Source organism: Armigeres subalbatus, chromosome 3, assembly GCF_024139115.2.
Source record: "Armigeres subalbatus isolate Guangzhou_Male chromosome 3, GZ_Asu_2, whole genome shotgun sequence".
Taxonomy (NCBI): domain Eukaryota; kingdom Metazoa; phylum Arthropoda; class Insecta; order Diptera; family Culicidae; genus Armigeres; species Armigeres subalbatus.
The window spans coordinates 191800509-191827193 of record NC_085141.1 but is presented as its reverse complement, the minus strand read 5'-3'; the positions used below and the strand labels follow the sequence as shown (position 1 = coordinate 191827193).

General features: G+C 39.5%; 1 protein-coding gene across 3 annotated transcripts in view; it reads left to right on the top strand.

The window, feature by feature from the left end:
• The window catches only part of LOC134220710 (ras-associated and pleckstrin homology domains-containing protein 1), a 171193-nt gene that overhangs the window by 85392 nt on the left and 59116 nt on the right, over nucleotides 1-26685 (top strand). The window contains exon 1 of one of the 3 annotated variants that reach the window (XM_062699809.1): nucleotides 21070-21520. The exons of the other annotated variants lie outside the window; for them this stretch is intronic. Coding sequence (XP_062555793.1) covers nucleotides 21467-21520 — 54 coding nt within the window. The 5' untranslated portion in view covers nucleotides 21070-21466. Of the gene's footprint in view, nucleotides 1-21069; nucleotides 21521-26685 lie in introns of those variants that run through there. 3 annotated transcript variants of the gene reach the window in all.

Genomic DNA, 26685 nt, shown 5'->3' with positions numbered 1-26685 from the left:
TGTAATTAGCTGGCGAGATTTTGTGTTTTTCTTTTGTGTATATACGAAAAACTAGTTCAATGCTACGGGAAGATTTCTAGTCATCTGCAACCGTATCGTTTTCTTCTGCATAACAATAACACCGTGGCACAGCATGACTCATCGCTCGCTAGGTTTTCCCTACATCAACAAATGCCCTTCTCCACCCACTGCTGTGGCAGGAAACAATTGCGTGAATTAGGAAAGGAAGGGAAAATTTATACAGAATGAGGAAGTATAGGACAGAATGAAACTTTCTTAATTATTATATATCTGTTTTCAAATATCTGTTCACTTAAGTTCAGTTCAGCTCAGTTGAACATTCAATTCGTCACAACTTGGGATTGTTATAAAAATCTCTTCGAATCGATACACTATCTGATACATCCAGTTTATTTTTTTATTTAATTATTTTTCGCCTTAAAACCGTTTTGATAAAAAAATTCTTTATTGATCAATTTGGAACTAGGTGAAAACGGGATTTGTTATAGTTCTTGAACGTATCAACCGAATGTATTCAACCAGATGCATTCTCTGAATTTTTTCATTCATGTTCTTGTCAAAGCTTGAAATATTATTGTTTGCGAAGCAACTTCATCTTATGCAATGTTATAGTAAGCTTTCTTTTTCATTGATTCAGTAAATCACTCAGTAACAGGTAGATGCCATTGAGTATGCTCACTGTGTGCAACTAAGAAAACAATAATTTACCTTGATTGTATAGTCCATTGTTCTTCAAAGTGCCCTATATTGATCATCGCGTAGTTTAATAATTGAAAATTCATTCGTTTTTTATGAATTCATTACTATGTGGAGAGCAAAGAATTATTCAGAGATTTACTATACATTCATTAAAAACTTATGTTTAATTCTAATTAGAAGTGACTGACAATGAAAAGAGGTGTTGCAATTATTTTCATTGCCGCCAATTTTATTAATATGTGAAACGTAGTAAAAGCTAGCTCAGCGAGCTCAACCGATGTATTTTGAACCATCCTCCCCAATGCTTCCCAACTTCTTGTTTTAGGACGGTTCACTGTCTGCTGTGTGAAATGAAGGCCGATTATGTTGCCACCCAACCCCACCCTCATCGATCAACAAAACTTCTTGTAGCCCAGCCCGCCTTCCAGCAGAAGCTGACAACTGTATGCGGTGCCATTACTCTCCATAGAGTCTAGAGTCTAGTCTAGTGGCAATATTACTGCGGCCTCATAGTCAGTATAGGGCTACCGCATGGAAGCATTCGCGGCACAGTTATTCTCAAACCTAATGAATTCCGCCTAGCTACCCTCGTCGGCGTTGACTATCTCCCGGCTTTGAGCATGTTTTACAAATAGGGGATGGTGGTGTGGATTGAAACGATAGTGCTGTGTATAAAATATATTCTCACATGATAGTAAGATATTTTAACACCCTTGATGCCAGTGATTCATAAATCAAATTTTCAACAGTACACAAAAAAAGTGATAGGAGGGTCAAATTTTGTCCCTTTTAATCCTATAGAATACACAGATATAATGCAACTACACATTACACCAATGGATAATTTGAATCGAGCGATCATTGGAACCGATGATTGATGCTTTCGTATATGTAGAAAGCGAATCAATAAGACAGTACCTATATTTCGAAAATGTTTATAATACTCAAAGTGATAAGATAGGAAATATAGGAACCAAACAGACGTATAAGTTTTCAATAAAACAAAACATGTTGGCATATATTTGGATATTAATTTAAAGAAGTGTTGAATAAACTTACTACTGTAGCTATTTAAAAAAAATCTGAACATTTTTTTGTTTAATTTGAGAGAGTTCGAAAAATAAAATTCTTCTAAACATTTTGTGTCTGGGCGGGGTTTTATATCCAAAACGGAAAATACCTATTTTATGTCAATTCATGCGTACATTTGTTGTAGGATGTCCTCAGTATGGCCGGTGTACTGGTGGAACGACACGATAGCGAGCCTTCCTAGAAATTATCTAAAAGCTAAAAGAAGGCTGCCCAGCTTCAGGACGGAAGACGGGCTGGAGAGACGGATTACCTTTAAAGATGCCAAGAACAACTGAACCATTGAATCATACGAAGTAAGCGAACCTGCCTCGATGAGCTGTGCAGGATGGCAAGCAATACATGTACACAGGGTAATAATAGCGCACTTTATGAGTAGTCCCAGAAAATGGTAGCCACGATAGTGTATGATTTGTTTTTAACACATGACTCGTCCATTTGACCTCCTACACCGCATGAGTCCGCCGATGTAGTACCGCTACGCTAGTGACAAACGACGAACTCATCGTTGCTGCTTGAAACTGGACAAGACATCGGGTCTAGATGGGATTTCTAAGCTTGTCCTCAAACAAGCGATACTTGCTGATAGCCTCGGGCTGACAGATCGAGCATCTAGCCATGCGGCTGCCTTACGGGTTGGAGCCCACTTACCTTGGGTCCCTGGTCAACAAGTACAGCCGTATTGCATCAAGTACCCTTCTCTCCACAACTATACAGCCAGCATGCGCTGCAGCGGACAGTCTGCCTTCCCGCTATCGTGTGGCGTCTTTATTGAAACCTTTGGAGAACACAAAATCTCTCTCTTTATCCAAGGGAACCGGATTCTGCACGGGATAATCATCGACAGTCTTCTTTCAGTGGCCAGAGCGAGATGCTGGAAAGCCAAGACAGCCAAGCCGAAGCCAACTTCAACAACACCATCGCGAGGAGTTTTAGCGAAGAGAACAACTCTGAGGAAGGGCATTCACTTACGCAAGCTCAAAGGGACTAACGCCAAATGGAGTTACGAGTCCAATCAGAAAGAACAACAAACAATTTTGCAGGCTTCGGATCGGGTAGTCTTCTATCACACCACTTCGGAGGAGAACCTTTCAGGTTCTCTTGTGAAGTTTGCTAATTTTCTGTCACCCTTGTGGCATATTATTTGCAGATGTCTCAAATACCAGATCCCCAAGAAAAATTTAGGGGGCGCAATATGTGGGTTTGGCCTCATGTGTGACCCTTTTTTGCCAGAGCTCTTTCGGCTCTTGACCTCTTGAAAGGTAGAGAACTGATAAAAATACTATTGATTTTTGCCTTTATCGTATTATACTAAGGTTAAATTGGCCAAATTGGACTATGGGCTATAAAGTTATGGCCAAAACAGTATTTTTTATGCGCAGAACACGCTAAAAACATTTATACATTTTTTAAATATTATGTTTGGCCTCGATTTGGATCAATCAGTGATTTTTATTGTTGCGTATAAACAAAGGGGCCCTCCTTAGCCGTGCGGTAAGACGCGCGGCTACAAAGCAAGACCATGCTGAGGGTGGCTGGGTTCGATTCCCGGCGCCGGTCTCGGTGATTTTCGGATTGGAATTGTCTCGACTTCCCTGGGCATAAAAGTATAATCGTGTTAGCCTCATGATATACGAATGAAAAAATGGTAACTTGGCTTAGAAACCTCGCAGTTAATAGCTGTGGAAGAAAATTACAACTCAAGCAAATATTTCTTAAAAGGATAGTTCGAAAATTTGACGTCCGTTTTGAACCGTAGCACACTTCGATCCTCAAGTGTAACCTGGTTTCGAACCATGGACGTCGTGATTAGGAGGCGTGTGATCACGCCACACGTCCACCGACGCTTCGTTACGAGATCTATAGAACGAACCTGAAAGATAAACGATAAACGCCTTACTTGTTTCTCGCGAAAATTTTCGGTGAGCAATTATAAAAACGTGGATGACATGAAGTGCGAACATTTTGTAAAGTTTACCCGGTTTAAAAATACTTTATTTTAATATATTTACTGAGCTCTCTGAACTGAACTTAACTGGCCTAACCGTTTTTCGACTAAAGGTTGAGTTCAACCAGAGTACATAGAGTAGGGTTTATTTTGTACAATTTGCTTTTCACAGTTTGGTGTTTGGAAGGCAGGCAAATGTTAAATATGAATATAGCGATATTGAAAAAAAGAAGATAGGTCAATAATAAGAATAACTCAAATAATAATCCGTTAATGCAAAATAGTTGTTTGTGCAAAAAGTTGGAAACAAAATCTTTTCTTCAAAAGAGATTTGTCGAGTTAGCTAAATACTACGAATGGGTAGAAAATTCGAGATTAGTAACAGTTTGCAAACACTTTTTTTTTTACAAAGAAGGAGCATAGGTTTCAATTTAATTATTCGTACCCGCAATGTTTCTGCTTATTGCGGACAAGGAATTGCCTAAATGTACGCGACTCGTGAGAATAAAATGGTTTTTGTTAAACCAAATTCTAATTAATTTCTGCAATTTAATTGCTTATTTGGAGATTATCGACAATTTTTGTCCTGTTTCAAAGAGAAAAGACGCATCTATTTTGACCCTTCGTTGGCATTTATGACAATTTCTAGTGTCTCAACCTTTAATAATAATGCAAATAAATGATCCATAAACAACAGCAAAAATGCAATGTCCTCTGCCATACTGCATTAAAACAAGAATTGCACCGTAAATCCTAAACCTAAACGCTTCAAAAGACAATAAATAAAGCACTCCGCAAATGGACGATCCTCTCGAGAAGCACCCACGCACTGCTGCCGCTCAGCGAAGAAACTTCATCGTTGCGTGGAGCGAACAGTGAGTCTGCTGCCCGATAGAGCTGAAGTCAATGTTGTACCATGGATGGAACCTTTGTTTGCTTTCATTTTCAGTGCTTGCAACGAAGTTAGTCCATGCAAACATACGGGCACCATGGAGAGCGGTTTAGCCGGATTGTTTCGCCAACAAGTGCTGTATGGCTCTCGTCTGGTTGCCCTCGGTACATCCACTGAGGAAACTAATTGCGTTTTGTCCTATTGCCGTGTGCCTCTAGCACTGCTCCTCCCAGTGCATTGCATTTTATTTTATTTATTTTTTTCAATTTCAGAGGGCTTTCACTTTTATTCGCAATTTACTAGATGCCATCGCCTCACGTCGGTCGGCCGTTAAATAGCTAGACGCGATAAATATGCATTGAACAGGTCGTATACACACATCCTACGACTCGCCTTGAGGCAGATGCAGAATGGTTCAAATTATGCATCATAATGCAATCAGGTGCAGCTAAAAATACACCCAAAGGGCACCAGAGAAGCAGTGCGAGGCGAAACATCTGGCACTAAATTACAGCCTGCATCACAGATTTTGTCCTACTTATCGGTGTGTAAGTGCCTCTGATAAAATACATCAATATGCGACTCTTTGCTTTTGCAAGGATGTACAGATTCCATTTAACTCATGAGGCTCGGATCCAGTCCGATGTATTAAATTTGTGCAATTCAATATCACAAACTCCATACCAGTCCAGCGCAATACATCTCGTGGTCCGAAACCAATACCCTCTAGAGGTGCTTTCCTTGAATCACAGTTGTAGTGGAAGCAATCGTACTATGGCACTGTTGCACACATTTACATCGTTGCTGCATTGCATGGTCCTCTCGGAGAGTGGCAAAGGTTGGAAACCTATTTCAGGAGTTTTCAAAATATTGCACGGCGAAGCACTTTTTGGTCACTTTTATTGGCTGTGGTTTACGGTAGACCATAGAGTGCACCACGAAGTATGTGTGTGTTCTTAAAAATCATGAACCTTTTCTATTATGTTGATTTTTGGATGCACGAAAGCATACGACTCTACGACTATGTCCAGAAAACTGCTCGTGTAGAAAGTAGCAGAAGCAAATGCGTTTGCTAGTGGCATCCGCATCTGGTGTTGGTCAACCCAGTTGTGTTGGTGATGCTCTTCTTATAGGAGAAGCATGGCTTGTGCTGTGAATCGCTTTAGCATCTGAGGAATTAGCAGAGCGGAAGGTTAAAGAGGGTGGTTTATGTTGATGCATTGTGGATCATTGAGAAACACGGAGGAAAATGATTCTTTGAGATCATATATAGTCGTAGTAGATGTATTAAGTATTCATGTTTTCAAAAAGTATGAAAAATTCAACTGGTCAGCCCAGAATTACAATGCTTTTGCTTAACTAAGCTTCCTGTCAAATTTTCAGCTAATTCGAATAAAATTTCGAGGTGGCTCAAGTCAATTTAGTGTTTTCAGGTATTTTCAATTTAGAAAAATAAAACGTTTAAAGCAAACAGTGTTTTTATTAGCTTAAAAGCTTGAAAAACATGGTCAAAACGTGAATGAAACAAATCGCAATGTTCGCAAGACTTGTAGAGCACAACAAAAGCTTCTGTTTAGATATTGTTGCGATGATTTTTGGCTTTTATATCTCTTGTTAGATTTTTTCAAAATAGAAAATAGCTGAAAAACAATAAATCCACTTGAGCCACCTCGAAATTTTATCCGAATCAGCAGAAAATTTGACAGGAAGCTTATTTTAGCATGAGAATTGTGATTCTGAGCAGACCGGTTGATTTTTGATACTTTTTGAAAACTTGATGAGGTCTAATGTCAGAGGTCTAATAAGCCTTCTGTTAAATTTTCGTCTAATTTTGATAAAATTTCGAGGTGGCTCAAGTCGATTTGTGTTTTGAAGCCATCTCCAATTTTGAAAAAAAAATCTAACAAGAGGTATAAACGCCGGAAATTATCGCTACTTCCAAACGGAAGCTTCTGGTGTGCTCAGCAAGTCTTGTGAACATTGCGATTTGTGCCGTTCGCGCTTTGACCATGTTTAAGTGATTTTCAAGCTACAAAATTCTTGAATTTATTACAAATCATTGCTAATTTATTATATTATTGTTTCTCGTTTTTTCCTGGATATTTAAGTAATATCATTGCTAATAGCATTTAGCATTAGCATTAGCATGGCTACAATTTCGTAAGTGGTACATGGTACAAGCCTGGACTATTTATGAGAGTACCATTACTTTCATCCGTTACCACAGATATTAAGCCTGGAATTGAACCCACGAGCTCCTGCTTATAAGGCAGAGTAATATAATTGCTATTGTGCAATTTATCATTAAATTCTCAAAAATCAGAAGCTGAACATTTGTCATAAATTTGCACGTTGGGATTTCTTCAAACTTTCTTCGACTAATTTTTGATACTTTTTGAAAACATGAATAGGTCTTATATACATATCCCAAGTAGCACACTCGTCATAAACGGGTTACTGTCACCTATATGTGCGACAAAACCTAGTTACATATAAGTTGCTGCAACCAAATCGGTTTAAATTGTGCTACGGGAGTGAATAAAGAGATGGTAAGTGTGAGATTTTTCCATTTTCTCTATTTGATTTCTGGAGATCATATAAAAGTCGTCTTTTTGTGGATCTCCCATTGTTTGCGATTATGAACATGCTGTTTTTCTTTATCAAGCAATATTTATACCTTCGCAAATGTTCAACAAGGACACAGAGCTCCCCTCATTTTATGAAATTTGTACCTTATATTATTACGAGCATATTTCCAGTATCATTGAACCGCTCTATAATGGTATCTTTTAAGTTGAAAAATCACTGCGTTTCATAAGGGCTAAAAACGTGTTATAGGCACTTTTAAGATTAATACCTTCATTGTAAAATTTAGGTGTCTTATAGATATTTCATCAGTAAGTTATTGCGCTTCTTTGGGGAAATTAATGATCAATCCTCCTAACGTGAGATGAAAAAAATATTTTTCCACTAAACACACTTTACAACAAGTTTCACATCTTAACAAAACTTTGTAGAAGAAGACAAGTTTGTAATTGCATTACATTTGTAGGAAATGTAACAATTTTATGCTGAAAAAGTGTAATAATTTTATGTTGATAATCACAAGGAAAAGGGGAAGATGTGGAGGAGGGGGTTTGTTCACGAACAATCCAGTTAGATTTCAACCAATTTTGCACACATATTTGTGCAAATGTAGGGTGTAGCGGGAGATCTGTTGTTTAGAAAACCAATAATTATGTGTTGCTTCTGAAACCGTGGACCGATTTCAACCAAATTTGGTGCCTATATTCTTTTTCCCGAGTAAACGATTATAGAAGGGATGGGGCCCACTTAGCCGTGCGGTAAAACGAGCGGCTACAAAGCAAGACTATGCTGAGGATGGCTGGGTTCGATTCCCGGTGCCGGTCTAGGCAATTTTCGGATTGGAAATTGTCTCAACTTTCCTGGGCTTAAAAGTATCATCGTGCTAGCCTCATGATATACGAATGCAAAAATGGTAACCTGGCTTAGAAACCTCGCAGTTAATAACTGTGGAAGTGCTTAATGAACACTAAGCTGTGTGGGGATGTAATGCCAATCAGAAGAAAAAGAAGAAGAAGAAGAGCGGATGGAAAAATCATTAGGAAAAGATGGCGGGTGTGGTGAGAGGTGTTTACTAACAAAATGAACGTTTCTTCAAAACCTTGAAACCTTGACAAACCACCCCCCCCCCTCCCTTGGAGGGAGGGCCGCCTGAGACGTGAGACAAAATTTGGTGGAAGAAGAGCATCGGTTACCTCACCACGAGGACCAATCATCAACCTACCAGGTTCAAGTACAAGGTAGCCCATCGAAGAATATTAACGAGTCATCGCATAGTAAAAACTAGAGCATAAATTTAAAATCAAGGGGATTAGTTAATTACTAACGGCTATGGTTTAATACTTAATCCTATTGTGGGGTGAGCGTCAGTGTATCAGGGTATCCCACGACGACATGCAGAATTTGGTGGTTTGTCTGGACAAACGCTGTGCCTGCCAGTAGAACAACGGCCACTCCGATGAGCAGAGAAGACAAATGAGGGGCACTTAATTATAGCATAGCTTATCACTGGTTGGGATACATTTTAGATGGTCTTCACTTTCAGCTTACCGATCTCAAAATCATCACTTGTTTACTCCGTCACAATCACCTTGCTTATTCCAAGATTCAGGACATGGATAAAGGAGATAATTACTCGTTAAACCATTACTTCATCAGCATATTAATCAAACCGGCGATGTTTAGCCTCAAAGCACTTCCTTTTTGAGTAGGCTGTCTCATCACATCAGCGCAACACATCCACCACTGTTGTCCAAATCTAAATATACCATTAAATATTGCAAGTCAGGCACATCGAGTGGTTTAGCATAAGTGATCGCATGGAGCAATATGCAGCAATAGAGAAGGCTAAATGCAGAAGAAAGATGGAAGATTAAAAAAGAAAATTAAATGGGTAGAAACATAAAGAAAAGGGAATAAGGGAGAAGGTAAGAAAGAAGGTAGTGGAAGAAAGATGAAGGATTGAAAAATAAGAAGAAAAGAAGAAGAAAAAAACGATGACAATTAGGAGAATGAAGAAGGCTATAGGTAAGAGAAAAGAAGGGAAAAGCAAAGAAGAAGAATGAAAATGGGAACAGAAAGAAGGGAAAAGGAAGAAGCTAGAAGGGAGTTACAAGATAGATATAATTTAACAAAAAATGAAAATGGAATGAAGAGGGAGCCTTATGTAACATTCAACCCGAGAGTTGAATTTTTCAACCTATTTAAATGGCCTAAACCCAAATTGGACATATAAACAAATCGGTACAGCCGCCCCAGTCAACACAAAATCGTATATGATGCAACATAAGATGCTAAAGTGGAGGCGATATACGCATATATTGTATGGGGAAGTACGTATATCGCCTCCACTTTAGCATCTTATGTGACATTATATACGATCTTGTGTTGACTGGGGCCCTATTGAGAAATCGATCAATTAGACATTTGAATTGCATAATTTACTTTTCAATCCCTAGCAAAGCTGGGTTATTGAATATAGTATTTTATATAACTGAAACATCCATATTATTTCTCGATTCGAAAAAGATTCACTAGTATCCTTTCGGCACAAGACATTAGTTAATTTGATTATAGCGTTACGATTAATTTATGTTCATGTAAGCAAATTTTGTATGTATCTTTAGGATAAATTGTTAATCTTTTGGTGCAAAAGAAGATGAGTTTTTCACTCCCGTTTGAGGGTGGACAGTTCGTTCAACTCAACCGGGCTTTTCCTGCACCTAATGAAGTATTTCTTTCTTGATAAGAAAGTGATGAAGAAAGACTTTAGAATCGACTTTAGTTTAATACTTGAGCTGTCGAGTTGGAAGCCGAGGAAGTTTGGGCTGAAATTACTTACACCGGTAAAGCCCCTTTGATATTCATCGAAAAGGGGTAAAAGTGATCCAAATTGTATATCACGAGCTACTGATTGACTCACTGGCTCCGTGGACATCACAGCATATCGAAAATAAGGACTGGATCTTCCAGCAAGGCTGGGCACCAGCGCATGGGGCTAACAAGACTTTCAGTCTTCGCGAAAGCCTTTTTACCAAGAATGGCCGTACAACTCACCGGATTTGAATCGAATGGACTATTCGGTATGGTCTATCTTGGAGTCAAGAGCCTGCAGAACATCGCACAAATCACTGGAGCACCTGAAATCATCTTTTCTAGAATTTTAGGAAGAATTACCTGTAGAAGAACTAGCGGCCATAGTGGATAACTCTCCAAAAGGTTTGAAGGCGTGTATCTCCGAGTGAGGTGGTTATTCCGAAATGAATAAATAAACCTTGATTCTTGTCCAACAATGTGTAGAAGTTAGACAAAAAAGTTAAGATAGGCAAATCATAGCGGCACATTTCAGACCGATTTGGTTGCAGTAACTCGTATGTATAAGAGCATTTGAATCTTCTTCTGATTTCAATAAAACCAAGACCATCGGATGCAGAAACTCTTCTAGTATTATGTCCTCATCCTAAATCTTCGACTGCTCCACGGGCTTCAGAGATATTTTGGGTTTTTCGAGGGTATGTTAAAAAGGCATTTTATCTTCTATTTGTCATTTTTTTCTTCTTATTGGAATTACATACCCACAACTGGGACAGAGCCGCCTCGCAGCTTACTGTTCATTAAGCACTTCCACAGTTGTTAAATGCGAGGTTTCTAAGCCATGTTACCATTTTTGCATTCGTATATCATGAGGCTAACACGATGATGCTTTTATGCCCAGGGAAGTCGAGACAGTTTCCAATCCGAAAATTGGCTAGACCGGCACCGGGAATCGAATCCAGCCACCCTCAGCATGGTCTTGCTTTGTAGTCGCGCGTCTTACCGCACGGCTAAGGAGGGCCCTATTTGTCATTTTATGTAACCTTTAATTAAATCTTTATACTTCCGATCAAAACTAGACTTAATTTGCCAACCAAAATGCTGGCTGCAGATCAATCATCCATCATAAATTCGCAGAGATATGGCCAGTTTCGTGAAAACGGTTCCGGAAATATGATGAAATGACAACAGGTCGGAATAATGTGAATATGGCTATCTATAGATATATAGCTATTAGCTTCATGTCTATATTTAAGAATTTGGTTCATCACTATCAGTACCCGCTAAGCTGCTTACTGGTTTCGTGGGATCAAACCCCACCGAAGGAAGTGGTTACCCTCTAACACATTTTTCGAACTAAATCTGTCACATGTTGTGCATATGCAAAAATTGAGTTTCAGACATAGCACCGTCATATTGCAACGATGGGGTAACTTGCAACACATTGACTTGATCACATTCAGATGCATTTTTCAATGCTGTCCGTTATTTTTTCAATCTAGACATCAAGGCTATCAAACTTTAGTATATGATAGCAAGCTATGACAATTAAGGCTGAAAATCGTGCCTCCATATTTATGAAAAAAATTCCGGCTAACATTAAATATTATATACTAGCAGACCCGACGAACTTCGTTTCGCCTAAAATTGATTTATTGTCTTAGGGGTCATTTAATAATGCTGTCACAGCTTTAAGGGGGGAGGGGTATAAGATTTTGTGACAGTACGTATACTAGGTATACAAAAATAGCGTGACAGAGGAGATAGGGGGGTCCAGAATGCTCAAAAAGTAGTGGACGTCATATTTGAATCGTCTCTTAATAGTTCTCAAGTTTTGCAGAAATTTCTGCATTATTTGTATGAGAGCCCTCCTTTCCAAAAGGAGGTGGGGTTTTAAACTACCACAGAAACATATCTTCTCTTCCAAAATCTCCACATGCCAGATTTGATTCCATTTGCTTGATTTATTCTCGAGTTATGATGAAATTGGTGTTTCATTTTTATGGGAGCCCCCCTTTCCAAAGAGAGGAGGGGTCTCGAACCATCTGAAGAACCTTCCCCGACCCCAAAAACCTCTGCATAGGGGAATTGTGGGTAAAACCGACACTGCGGGTAAAACCGACACCACTTCAAATCTCTGATTTCGAGTGATTATCGGACAGAATTTCGACACACTTTGAATAAGCGTTCAATTTCTTGTATTTCTAGTCATTTTGGAACAGGCGGAGACGTGTAAGAGTCATAATAAAAAGAAAATTAGCGTTGATCACCATTGAGGAGATGAGTTATCTAAAATTCTGGTATCGGTGTATAAGATTTTTCGACAATCATTTGTTGATTTTCAGTATTTAATCCATCTATGATCCATAATCAAACATCATTTTGTGTACGTTGTGAAAAAATAGTCAACTTTTCCAATTATAAACATCCACATGTAGCTCATCATTATTATGTTATCAGTTGGGGTAAATTCGACACCTGCCATCGAATCACGAAATACCTCTGTTTTATTAGTATCTGATGAGTATCATTCGCATAATATAATTTAAATATTGAAAAACAAGGCGCCGGGGAATATAACTTAATCAAAGACTGAATACATACCATATCATCATTGGGCGTGACAATAGGACGAGGGGGTAATATTGAGTCATAAAGGAAAACCTGCAGGTCGGATAACAATAGCGCTCAAAGAAGAACCGTATTTTTAGGCTTATTTTGCTCTTAGATATATTCAAGCCGTTCTCTAGTGTTGTTCTTTCGTGATCCATTTTCACCCCTGTAAATATGTAGCTTGTCACCTACGGAACTAGTCATTTTCAATTATTGTCATAACTGCACCATACGCATTTATTTTAAATCGCCGTTATAAACAACTTTTTAAAATAAGTGAAATTTAATTGTAGGTAATATTTACATTATTTATTTATTTAATCAGACTAAGGCCGAAGTGGCCTGTGCGGTATATAAGAGTCTTCTCCATTCGGCTCGGTCCATGGCTACACGTCGCCAACCACGCAGTCTACGGAGGGTCCGCAAGTCATCTTCCACCTGATCGATCCACCTTGCCCGCTGCGCACCTCGCCTTCTTGTGCCCGTCGGATCGTTGTCGAGAACCATTTTCACCGGGTTACTGTCCGACATTCTGGCTACGTGCCCGGCCCATCGCAGTCGTCCGATTTTCGCGGTGTGAACGATGGATGGTTCTCCCAACAGCTGATGCAATTCGTGGTTCATTCGCCTCCTCCACGTACCGTCCGCCATCTGCACCCCACCATAGATGGTACGCAGCACTTTCCTTTCGAAAACTCCAAGTGCGCGTTGGTCCTCCACGAGCATCGTCCAGGTCTCGTGTCCGTAGAGGACTACCGGTCTAATTAGCGTTTTGTAGATTGTCAGTTTGGTACGGCGGCGAACTCTATTCGATTCGACTCTATTCGGTCTTGCGGAGTCCAAAGTACGTACGATTTCCAGCCACTATGCGTCTCCGAATTTCTCTGCTGGTGTCATTTTCGGCAGTCACCAGTGAGCCCAAGTACACAAATTCTTCTACCACCTCGATTTCGTCACCACCGATGCAAACTCGCGGTGGGTGGCTCACATTGTCTTCTCTTGAACCTCTTCCTATCATGTACTTCGTCTTCGACGTGTTGATGACTAGTCCGATCCGCTTAGCTTCCCTCTTCAGTCTGATGTAGGCTTCCTCCATCTTCTCAAAGTTACGTGCCATAATATCTATGTCGTCGGCGAAACCAAATAGCTGGACGGACTTATTGAAAATTGTACCACTCGTGTTAATACCTGCTCTTCGTATTACCCTTCCAAAGCGATGTTGAATAGCAAACACGAAAGACCATCACCTTGCCGTAACCCTCTGCGGGTTTCGAAGGGACTCGAGAATGCCCTGAAACTCGAACTACGCACATCACTCGATCCATCGTCGCTTTGATCAACCGTGTCAGTTTATCCGGAAAGCCGTGTTCGTGCATTAGCTGCCATAGCTGGTCCCGATCGATTGTATCATATGCGGCTTTGAAGTCGATGAATAGATGATGTGTGGGCACGTTGTATTCGCGGCATTTCTGCAGTACTTGGCGAATGGCGAACACCTGGTCCGTGGTGGAGCGTTCGCCCATAAAACCCGCCTGGTACTGCCCCACGAACTCCCTTGCAGTTGGTGCTAGTCGACGGCATAAAATTTGGGAGAGTACCTTGTAGGCGGCGTTCAGCAATGTGATTGCGCGGTAGTTGCTACAATCCAGCTTATCGCCCTTTTGTAGATGGGACACACGACACCTTCCATCCACTCCTGCGGCAAAACTTCCTCCTCCCAAATCTTGGTAATGACCCAGTGCAGCGCTCTAGCCAGTGCCTCACCACCGTGTTTAAATAGCTCTCCTGGTAGTTGGTCAACCCCAGGGGCTTTGTTGTTCTTCAGCCGGCCAATCTCCTCCTGGATTTCCTGGAGATCCGGAGCCGGTAGAATTATGTCCTGCGCGCGTTCTCCCAGGTCCATCACCATACCGCCATCTTCGTCTGCCACATCGCCATTCAGGTGTTCTTCGTAGTGCTGCCGCCACCTTTGGATCACCTCACGCTCGTTCGTAAGAAGGTTCCCGTTTATGTCCTTACACATATCAGGCTGTGGCACGTGGCCCTTACGTGAACGGTTTAACTTCTCATAGAACTTTCGTGTGTTATTAGCGCGGTACAGTTGCTCCGTTTCTTCACGGTCTCGATCTTCCTGCTGGCGATTTTCCTCCGGAAAATCGAGTTTTGTCTGTTCCGCGCCTGTTTATATCGTGCCTCGTTCGCCCTCGTGCGATGTTGCAGCAATCTCGCCCATGCTGCATTCTTCTCTTCCACTAACTGCTCACATTCGCCGTCATACCAGTCGTTTCTCTGATCCGGGGCACCGTACCAAGTGCAGCGGTTGCGGTGCTACCAATGGCGGATCGAATATCTCTCCAGCCATCTTCAAGAGACGCTGCGCCTAGATGCTCTTCCGTTGGAAGTGCCACTTCCAGCTGCTGCGCGTATTCTTGGGCTAGTCTACCATCTTGTAGCCGCCCAATGTTAAGCCGCGGCGTCCGACTTCGACGCGTGTTGTACACCGTCGAGAGTTTTGAGCGCAGGCATACTGCAACGAGGTAGTGGTCGGATTCAATATTCGCACTGCGGTAAGTGCGGACGTTCGTGATGTCGGAGAAGAATTTACCGTCGATTAGAACGTGGTCGATTTGGTTTTCCGTTTCTTGGTTAGGTGATCTCCATGTGGCCTTGTGGATATTTTTGCGGGGAAAGAAGGTGCTTCGGACTACCATTCCGCGGGAGGCTGCGAAGTTTATGCATCGTTGGCCGTTGTCATTCGATACGGTGTGCAGACTATCCGGTCCGATGACCGGTCTATACATTTCCTCCCTTCCTACCTGTGCGTTCATGTCACCGATGACGATTTTAACGTCTCGCAGTGGGCATCCATCGTATGTCTGCTCCAGCTGTGCGTAGAACGCTTCTTTCTCGTCGTCGGGTCTCCCTTCGTGTGGGCAGTGCACGTTGATGATGCTATAGTTGAAGAAACGGCCTTTAATCCTCAGCTTGCACATCCTTGCGTTGATTGGCTGCCACCCAATCACGCGTTGGCGCATCTTACCCAGCACTATGAAGCCGGTTCCCAGCTCGTTGGTGGTGCCACAGCTTTGGTAGAAGGTAGCCGCTCGATGCCCGCTTTTCCACACTTTGTGTCCTGTCCAGCAAATCTCCTGCAGCGCCACGACGTCGAAGTTGCGGGGATGTAATTCATCGTAGATCATCCTGTCGCAACCTGCGAAACCTAGCGACTTGCAATTCCATGTTCCAAGCTTCCAATCGTGATCCTGTATTCGTCGCCCAGGTCTTTGCCGATTATATCGAGTCGCATTATCTCTTATATTGTTCGTAATGATTGGTTTTCTAGGCGGCTTATTGGGCCAGCGCAAACCTCCTGTCTCGTCGGAGGGCCGTCGTGTCAGGGCTGTTTAGCGTCCCACCTAACACCAGGACTTGGGCTTGTGCGCTTTGAGCGGCACACGGTCGCTTTGGTGGGGCCTACTTGCGGATACATGCAGCTTTTTATAGAGGTTTAACAGGGCCCACTGTCAAACCCCACCACATCCTAGGCAAGCCCCACAACTCGCAGATGGCCTGGGGAGGGATCGTCAAGCCCTTGGACATAGTCCCTGCTGCCCTCATAATATTTACAGTAGTTATTGAATTTGTTACTAACATTCTTATACTCTATATATTTTTTACTAAATAAAATATGATATGTGGTGATGATTTTAAATATATAATATATATTTTGTTCAACCATCGTTTATGAGTGAAACCTAAACATGAATTTCATACACAAATATCAAAATGAATGTTGTTAGGCATTTTCAATTATGTTGTAACATAATTTAGAATTGTTCTGATGTTCGATTCCATAACGACTTGATGTGTCGGTTTTACCCTCATGTGGTGTCGATCTTACCCACACCCCAGCTAGTTGGGGTGGAAGATGGACTGTTCGCGTTTTTATCATAAATCAAATTCTATCAAGAAATATTGTCCTGAGACCTCATGGACTGATGCATGAAGAGCCAAAGTATGCTTGTATGAAATTTCTAGACCGGAAAATTGCTTCATAGGTTGGGGAACTGTAGAGTTGCTTAAGGTGTCGGTTTTACCCACTTTTCCCCTACAAATTTTCACGCCGATCCACAGTGGCGGAAAGCCGGACAAAACCTCAAATTTTTTTTCGTGAAGTCAATATTTTTTTTAATTTAACATTAACAGGGTAACGGGATGTAATGTTAGGCCTGGATGCAACGTTGGCTCATCACGCAAATTAATAAAAAATCAGCAATAATACATCGTTTTGTAGAGACATATTTCTCAATGCTTTTATGAAAAAGTGTATCAAGCCGACTTTGTTTATTTTACGCAAGATTCATGCACTTCTCAAACTGATAAACGCAATAAACCTGTGTGAAAAATTGCTTTGACTCGGTTTGTTAGCAACCACTTAATAGGCAGGCAGTTCAAGAGATTTTTCTTTTGCCCAATAAAGTAGTTTTTGGAATGGACTAACCTATTTTCGCACATTAGATGAACGGATAACAATCACACTATTTTAGTAGGGGTAATGACGGCTTTGGCAGGTTTTGTTCTATTATTGGCAGGGAGGTTATTTATGACTGATTATGCTCAAATTTGGCCCAAACATTCTTTGCATATCAAAGAATATTGTAACCAAATTTCATAAAATTCGGTCGACAAAAACCCCCCTGCCAATAATAGAACAAAACTTGCCAAAGCCGTCTGTTCCCCTATTCATGTTCAACTCACTATTTTCATTGGAATAGTGACACAATTTACCAAAACTTTTTTGAACAATATTAGAACACTCGTTGCCAAAATTCGGCTGACGATTTTCACTTGAAGCAGCACATTGTAATTGCCTACCTTACGGCTTAAACGATTTACAATGAATAATGCAACAACATTTCATGGGCCGAAAAAGCATCCAACACCAGAGCCGAGATTAGGAAAATTGGCCGAACATAAAGTCCATTTCGCTCAAAACTTTTGATGGATTAAATGATTGATTTTGAACCATTATTGTTGTTTTTGAATACTTAGCGTAGTAACCAAAAGTAAGAAAGCCGTTTGGTGGCATAATTTCGTTTAGATCTTTAATATATAAATATTTAAATCGATAAATGTGCTCAACCACAGCATAGTAGGCTAAGGTTTGAGCCTTATATCCTGTATTGAATGAGCTAGTTCCAGAAATTTTTGATTGTAGCTTGTAAATAAAATTTTTGAAAATTGGCCAGATCGGACTGTGGGCTCAAGAGTAATGGCTAAAATACTATTTTTTTAATGCATGAGAAAAGCACCATCACCGCTAGGTGGATTAATCAGGGTTTTTTGTCTACTTTTCGGTGGTTAGTGTGGTGAATTGCGCATAGCTGCGCCAAAGCGGGAAATTGACTGGTGCAATGTTAGAATGAGGACGCTGTCTTTGCTCTAGGTCCTGCGGAAGCCCTTGGATAACATAAAGTATGTCGGATAACCATTTTAACCTCAAAATGAATTGAACGTTTCAAAATTACTCTGTGGTGAAGTTTTGAACGCACTCTCAGGTTTTGTCCGGGATTTGTATGAGGGCCCGCCACTGTGCGATCGGTTCAGTAGTTTGCGAGTCTATAAGGGTCAGACAGACAGAAATTCATTTTTATGTATACTGCCGCTAACCGCAAGTCGAGCACATCTGTATATGGGCGTACATATACAGATGTGCTCGACTTGCGGTTAGCGGCAGTATATAGATGTATAGATTAGCAATATGGCTTGTTGGGGTTTAGAACCGTTGAGTTGAACTTATGTGATAAAGCTACCCCTGTTTACTATTTTCTTTTCACATCTTGTTGGTTGATCCACATTTGTCAGGCTAATAAGCCAAGACGCGTCTTTATCCAGACCGGTAAAATTGAATTTATAAAACACCTTTCCGGGATTTGCGTTCCGAATTTCTTTTTGCTTCATAAGCCACTGTTCCAAAATTTAGATCTGGACTTGTACAGTGCATCAAAACTGCAAAGTAGATGTTCCGAGGTTTCGACACGACAAATATCATTTTGAACCTGGTCAATACTTTTAAAGTGAATTCTTATCGGGCAGTGTCCGGTTAATAGGCCAGTAAAGGCTCAAAGAACTATCTTTTTGAGCTCCAAAAGCTTTTTGGATTTTCAAACATTGGGAATTATTATTGGGAAAAAATCGAGTCAAGTCAAGTACGCGACGACCACACAGTTGCGGTCGAAATACGTATCTGCAAAGATAACAAAACGTAGTGGAATTAAATGGAAAGTACTAAACTCGTCTTAGACGGTTGAATTATTATAGATTGAACACTTTTCTTGGCGACAACATTTGTGATTTCTAGGATTTCATGTCGATTATTATGCATTTAGTGTACCGCAGAAAGGTTCCGGCCCAATAAACTGTGTGACTTTGTTTCGCAAGATCTGCTTGTTCATTACTCTTCAATGCCATAGTGCCCTGGAACACAGTATAGTTTTACGTAGTTCTCTTGGCACATCTGGAAGACTGCAATCCCAGACAAGTTGCGATGTACTTTTAAAGCTACTCAATGCTTTGAGTGAAACTTGGCTATCTGAACACTATTATTTGCATATTTCCGCTGGATAGTTTCACATTGCCACTGACATCACTACCCCAGGGCCAAAGATTCCTGCTCCCATTATTATGGAATCATCACGGGAGGAAGCTGAAGAGGTGTATGTTCGATAAAAAATATAAAACAAAGTTTTTTTTTTTAATAATTTTGTATTGTCAACTCATAAAACAATCTTGTTTTTTTTGTCGAATTTTACAGCGAGGGTCATCAACGACTCTTTTCTTTTTCAATTGAAAGATATTTCAATTCTACACAATATGTAGAGAATACAGATTATAGATAATCCGTTCCGACGATACATTTTCTCAAATACAAAGTCTTCGACAAGCTATTAATCCCATAGTGAGAAACCATGCGTCTCCATTAATGGTTTATTTACGCCTGATGCAAAACCAACAACAACCAATCATCTCCATGCTGGTCCTTATAGCCCACCCGAATGATTTGTAGCTCAGTTCAATTGCGCCATCAGGTCAACTACTCCTAATACAAAACTGACAACAGTCAATCATGCCCATGCTAATCCTTGGGCACAGGCGTATGAATTGCCACAAGATATATCAAGACTAGATGGTCTAGGCACTACAGTTTGTTTTGGAATTCAGATCCTTTGCTCTAGCTATGTTCTTTCAAGGATTGTTTCTAATTTTCGAACTCATTTTGTAATTGAGGTTATTCTAAAACAATAACGCTAACTAGGTTTGATTTAATTTCGGTTATACGAAGAAAAGTCAAAAAGACGTTTGGTGCGTTTCAGCAGGACACCGTTAATATTCTTATTTGATTATTATTATTGATTTAATTTTTCAGCCTATGCTTGAATTTGCAACATAAAGTTTCTAGATTCTTTCCATTATTTGTGAAAATGTCTTGTGAAGAATGCTGATTTCTCGGAGTGTGCACTCCATCCACGAGAAGCTCAATCAAACACTGCCCCAAATTGAATTTGACATATTGCGTGCCTTGTCTTCATATGCTCTAGAGTGACAACAAAAACCATTCGCTATGCTCTTTTATGTTGCGTCTATACAAGTTGGTATCAAAAGCGAGTCTCGATGTTGTTTAGTTTGTTAACTGGCGAAACAACCAGACCATAATGCTCTATGCTGTCCTCGGTACGATATCTGTGTGGTAGTAGCGAGTGAACGTCTGCTATCACGACGGAAATGAACATACATAATTTGCTTCAGCAAGCCCCACGGGATTCATCGTCCTTGTGCGGAAGCAATAAAAGGAATCACATCGCACACGCGATAAAGGATGGGGGAGGGGGTTGCACGAGCGATGACTCATCGTTGCAATGTTGCTAGGGGTTGGGGTGGAATGATTTAGGATGCTAGGATAGGTACTTGTTCGACGATAATATGACATAGAGATATAAGCCATATTGATGGATTTGCATTATTTTTTCGTTAATTCGAGCAATAAATTTCAATTTAATTATTGTGTCGCAACAATTTATGCTGACATAAAACGGATCCAATATGCGGGCTGCTGCAGTTCTCTGCAAGTAGCATCAGGGCTGGCGATCGTAGGCGAACAGCATGATCTTTTGTTGTGTGGGTAAACCTATACTACAATCGTATTATGTCCATCAGTCGGATGTCAATGCTTCCCATTTCGCTGTATTCCGTTCCGCCGTAGCGAAATCCAGCAGTGGTAGTGGTGAACGGATAATAAACATACCTTGGAACGACGACGACGATGCTGCCCTCATATATACATATTTGGAATGAAATTTTATGTTCTTTCAAAAGTATAATTCTTCCATTCGGTTAGTCTTGTGTACGACGCTGGTGTGTAAGAATCGTGTCGAGATCGAGAGCGTTTGCGGCGTGAGTTGCGGTCGGAGTTACGGGTCGAGAGTGTGATTTCTGGGCAATTGCGTGGAATGAATAATAGCTGACCTAAAACAGTGATTTTGGTTTTTATTGGAATAACTAAATGTGCTCATTGGGAGAATTGGATTCAAGGTAAAACATAAAACTGTGATCGTTCGAAAAATTGAATAGTGCTCGAAATCAATCAAATGAGATAAGATTTGTGCAGAAGGAAAATGTTGTATGTTTGAATGAAGTCATGAAGTGAGATGTTTAATGAAGTGGTGATAAGCAGCATTAACTACTGATCTGTGGAATACTGTGGCGATTGGTGATCAAACATCCGTTTCCGGTGTGGCAGCTATTCGAGAATGGATTACAGCTGGTCGGACTATGATTCAGCATCGACATACTCTTTCGAATCTGTAAGTTTCACCAGGCTTTGACTTGTGGGTGCACTTTGAACCATTGCTCTCACTCTCTTTAACTCGAACAACTTTTCTTTGTCTTCACCTCCCGATTTATACGAGCCGCTGTCGAATAAGCAGCACCGATTAAGGCTTCGGTTGGTCGGATCAATTAACGAGTCAAAAGACATTCTCTCGCGCTTCAGCAGAGCCCTTGAATTGGAACTGCGAGGACACAATGGCTTTGGCTAGTCGGTGGTGGTGGCATCGCGATCCACCACTTCGGGTGAAAGATGAAAAGATTAGATTCACGAAAAAAAGGAAGATAATTTTCCATCTGAATGCCCACTTGGCGAAGGCGATATGCGATAACTTGTGCCTTTGGCGAGTGCGGCGAACGACGAGCACCCGTGAACCTGAAACATGGTCGTGATTGCGGTTTTAGCGCAAAAGGCCCACGGAAAGGGCAGAAGCAGAGGTTTCCAATTCTCGAGAATCTGCTCATTTGTATTATTTTTTATGCCATCTTCTCGATTAATTTGTTAGTTAAATCTAAATATCTAGGTATCTTTTCTTATTCGATGGGATAAGCTCTTCATTGTGGGCTTGATATTTGACTTGTGCAACAAAGCTAAAATATAAAGTTGACATTTATCCTATGCTTTTTGTTTAAATTACAACTTCGAAAAATTCGTGGAAATTCGTGGGCATTCAGATTGAAGTGTCGAGAATCCGAACCAATAATAGTCTCAATGCTCATCGCATTTATAGAGACACCAAATTTCTCAACGGAGTAACCAATATTTGTCAACTTTTTATTTATATCCTACTGAAATAAAGGAAGACAGCAGATCAACAATAGGGGAAGCATGGTCAATATGCCCCTCCTAAGTAAATCTCTGATGTCATCAGAAACAATGCATTTTCGAAGTGCTTATCAATAATCTAGCATATCAGTCATTATATATTCCAAGAATTTTCAAGAAAAACCAACAATATTAGAAAAACGATTTTATTCCAAAATAGTGTATTTATATTTGAATTGAACAACGCTTTGCAATATGGGCCAACTAAAAATGATAATCAAAATATTCCAATATTTATCACTAAAATAGTCACACTCTCCTGCATAATATTAGTGTCAGTCTTATACTTAAAGGTAGCCAATGTTTTAGACTGATTATAATAATGATAATTATATAGAGAAAACATGTTTTTTGTATCTAAAACCATGGATAACGTAAACACCGAAATTGCATAGGAAAAAGTAAAAAAAAACATTTTATACTATGTTTTTGACTAATTTTTTTTCGTATAACGGTTTCCAAATGTTTATTGGCTTTAGCCACTCACGATTTTGGAACAGAATTTGGGTTAATAACCAAGAAAACGTAACGTATTTTCTACATATCTCCCCTACAACAAGTTGGGTGAGCACGTTCCAATTTAATCCGTGAATTTTGAAAAATTGCTTTACAATTATCCTAATCTATTCACTGCAGCTGCAGCATCACAATGCAGCTCAAAACATTCTTCTTCAACATATAATGGCTTAAACTAGATTTTTTGGATATGTTTGTATAGCTGGTGGTATTATATCTTGGGGCTCTACATTTGGATTCTAATTTAATCCTGGGGCTCTGTATTTGTTTGAAGCAAAGTTTTTTTGTCTCTCTATTTGTTAAATCATCTGACAACAAGGTCTCAAACAGGTAATGATAAAAATGGTTTAAGGACAAGCATCTCGGAATCCAATACAAATTTCACTCGTGTTTTCAAGGGCACACCACTCAGTATGAAAGCATCGCACAACTGTCATTTTTATTATTCCACGCATGCTGCAACGCAGCCAAGTTGAAATTATAAAACCAAAATTTGTAGGCGTTGCATCCTGGTAAAGTCAAATCTATTTCTAGGGCATCAGTCTCATAAAATGCTTGTTGGCGTTCACATGAAGAGTATGTTGATGCTCAGGCGAGGAAGGTCTCCATGCATATCGTACTTGCCTGTACGTCGAGTTCGGAAGCCTTTTTTCCCTGAATCATGCACAAGACCGGAAGGACTGCCCAGTCAACACAAGATCGTATATGATGTCACATAAGAAGCTAAAGTGGAGGCCATATAGGTACTTCCCCATACAATATGTACGTATATCGCCTCCACTTTAGCATAAGGTACACCGGGGCAAGTTGAAATGCGGGGTAAGTTGAAACGGAAGCTGTGATTTAGATAGGAAATGACCGAATGCTCTGATAATTGTTTTCAACAAACTACTCGCCTAAACGCACATTCTGACTGCCATTCCCAAAAGATTGCAGCTTTCAAATGCAATCCCTGTCATTGTTTATTTTTCGCCCTTTGCAAAATCCAAACCAACTATTTGACGTGCCCATAAAACAGGTCTCAAAACGATGTTTGGAAGAGTTTTTTCATCAAATTTTCAAGGTAGGTAATCATTCAATGTTGAATAAGCATAATGATTATGAAAAATCGATGAAAGACCCGTTTTAATTTTTGTATTTTGGTTGTTTGATATTGCTCTGCATGTTCAACTCATCGGGGCAAATAGAAATGCGTGGTGCGGGGCAAGTTGAAACAACGATTCAAAACGTCACCCTCGTAATTAAAAGTATTTTTTTTCCAGAGCTCAACATGGTTCGTAAATACATACATTCGAAAAACATAAATTTATGAAACCATGCAAACTTATGAAAATAAATTTAATAAATTTCCGCTAATACCGTTATGAATGCAACCATCCTACAATCTCCAGTAGAATAAAAAGGGGTCATGTTTAAACTGCAGTTTTGAGATTCTTAATCTACTGAGCACTGACTCTCACAAAAATAAAACATAGAGTATGTAAACATTTCGTTAACTCCACCTTCCACTTCCCCAGCTGCCTATTTCGATGCCAATCGAAGAGTTTATGAGGGATATGATGGCCACAACCGAATTTATCAACTGCGATATACAAGTGAACCAAGTAATGTAGCATCCTGAATAGTAATCCGAATGGTCACCAGTAGGAGGAAATCAATTTGATAAATTTTCAGCGTATTGCGTTCCCCAGAATTTGGTCTCTGAAAATACGCTTGTGACTTTGTTGTACTTTGCCTTAATTTGTACAGTGCATTAATTTGTCCCATGTCATTTTCGCCAACTTGAGTAATTTGTCGTTGAATTTATCAAACTTGTTTTTATGGAGAAATACAAAAAAATCTAACAGATTAAAAAAAAAATGATATGTTTCCAAAAAATTGACATAATATTCTTTATCTGTATTTATTGCTGTGGGACAGTTAAATGGACCATATTTGAGTTTTTTTTATTGTGTAAAAGAGTACCTATCAAAATCTGGAAACTGATTTTTATGAGAATAAATATCAAGATGAGACAACAAAAGTGGGATTTGTTTTTAAATTTCTAGAACAAAGCCTACTATTTTATCAGTTTTTTTTTCAAACAGGAGACAATTTTAAGCCAATTTCTGAAAGAAAATCAAAAACGTAAAAGCTTACATGGGACTCTTATGCGAATCCTGGCAGTATTATAGTCACCTTTACAACCTCGTGCTTCTTGAGTCTCACTTAGTACATACATTTTGTTATTAGTACGGTAAAATTAGCTTACGTCTGAATATAACGCAGTGTTACAACTTGCCCCGATTCGCAGGGCAAGTTGAAACGATGCATATAAAAAAATAATTTAAATATAAAAATTATTTATAAAAAAGTTTGTTAAGGTTGCTTATTTTTTATGTATAATATTTGGCCCGAACTAGCAAATACCGCAAACGGATTCAAAATATATCAAAGGGTGATTTTTTTACAGCACTTCGAATTTCAACTTTGAAAAAACCGTTTCAACTTGCCCCGGTGTACCTTATTATGTTGGATCATATACGATTTAGTGTTGACTGGGTGATGATTGATGTCAGGGAAGGCTCGATTGTGATAATCGACTTGTTTCATACTGGCGGCAAGTGTGCGTTTCAGGTTGATTTTGTTGTGATAGCATTTTTTGCATTATTATATTTTTTAAATCTTATACAAAAATTACCCTACAAAATAAACCATTTTTAGCTCTCTACATATTATAGCACATACACATACTGAAAACAATTGTTTTAATTTTATTTATTTCGTTTTTTTTTCAGGTAAGTCATAAGAATCGGCTGGAACCATAAAAACAGGCTAAAACCGAAATTTGATTCATTTTTAGCTTGTCTAGTGTAAGTAGATAAAATGTTTTATAAAAAAGCTGCAATGTTGCGAACAGTTAATATGGAAATGTTACCAACCCATGCAAATAATATACACAATTAGAAACCTTTCCTAAAAGTTGCTTGAAATGTGAAGCCATGTATGTAAATTTGAACAATTGTTTTTTAATATAAATTGTTATTAAATATCTTATTTGTCCAGTATCGGCGTCTGATGATATTTTTTTACTGAAAACGAATAAATTTCCATACTCCCTTCGAGAAGCTAATTAAAATAAACAAAATCTACCAATGGCTGTTCTCCATACATACTTAATTTTTTTTACCGGGATCTCAGCAAAATGTTGAACTTTTACCGAGAATCGCACAGCCGTGCCCCAGCAAACATGTTTTTTGCCGAGATTTCTGTCAAAATTGCTGATAATCAGCAAATAATTTGCCGAAAATCAGCTAACAAACGCTATTTTGCTGGAATATCAGTTATTTATTTTGCTGGCGCACGGCTGTGCGGATTTTTGCCGAGCTGCAAAAATAAAAACTGAGTGTGTAGGTTACAATGGAAATAAAAAAATGAACGGCAAATGTGAAAATGTCTGATTGATTAAAATAATAGATTATAATACTTACTTATAAGCAGGGTTTGCAGAAATCGCTCTCAATAGATAACGAACATCGATAAAAGAGAGGCAAAAACTGTTCCGAATCATAACAAGCCATGATAACAAATAGAGATGTCGTAAAATCCCGATTAATCGATTAGTTACTAATCGATTACTCTTGATTCTTGTCGATTATTGAATCGATTAATCATTGTATAGTAATCGATTCAAAATTAATCGATTATCACAACGATGAATCGATTAATCGAAATAATCAATTAATTTTCGACATCCTTATGATGTCGTAAAATTCTGATTAATCGATTAGTAACTAATCGATTACTCACGATTCCTCTCGA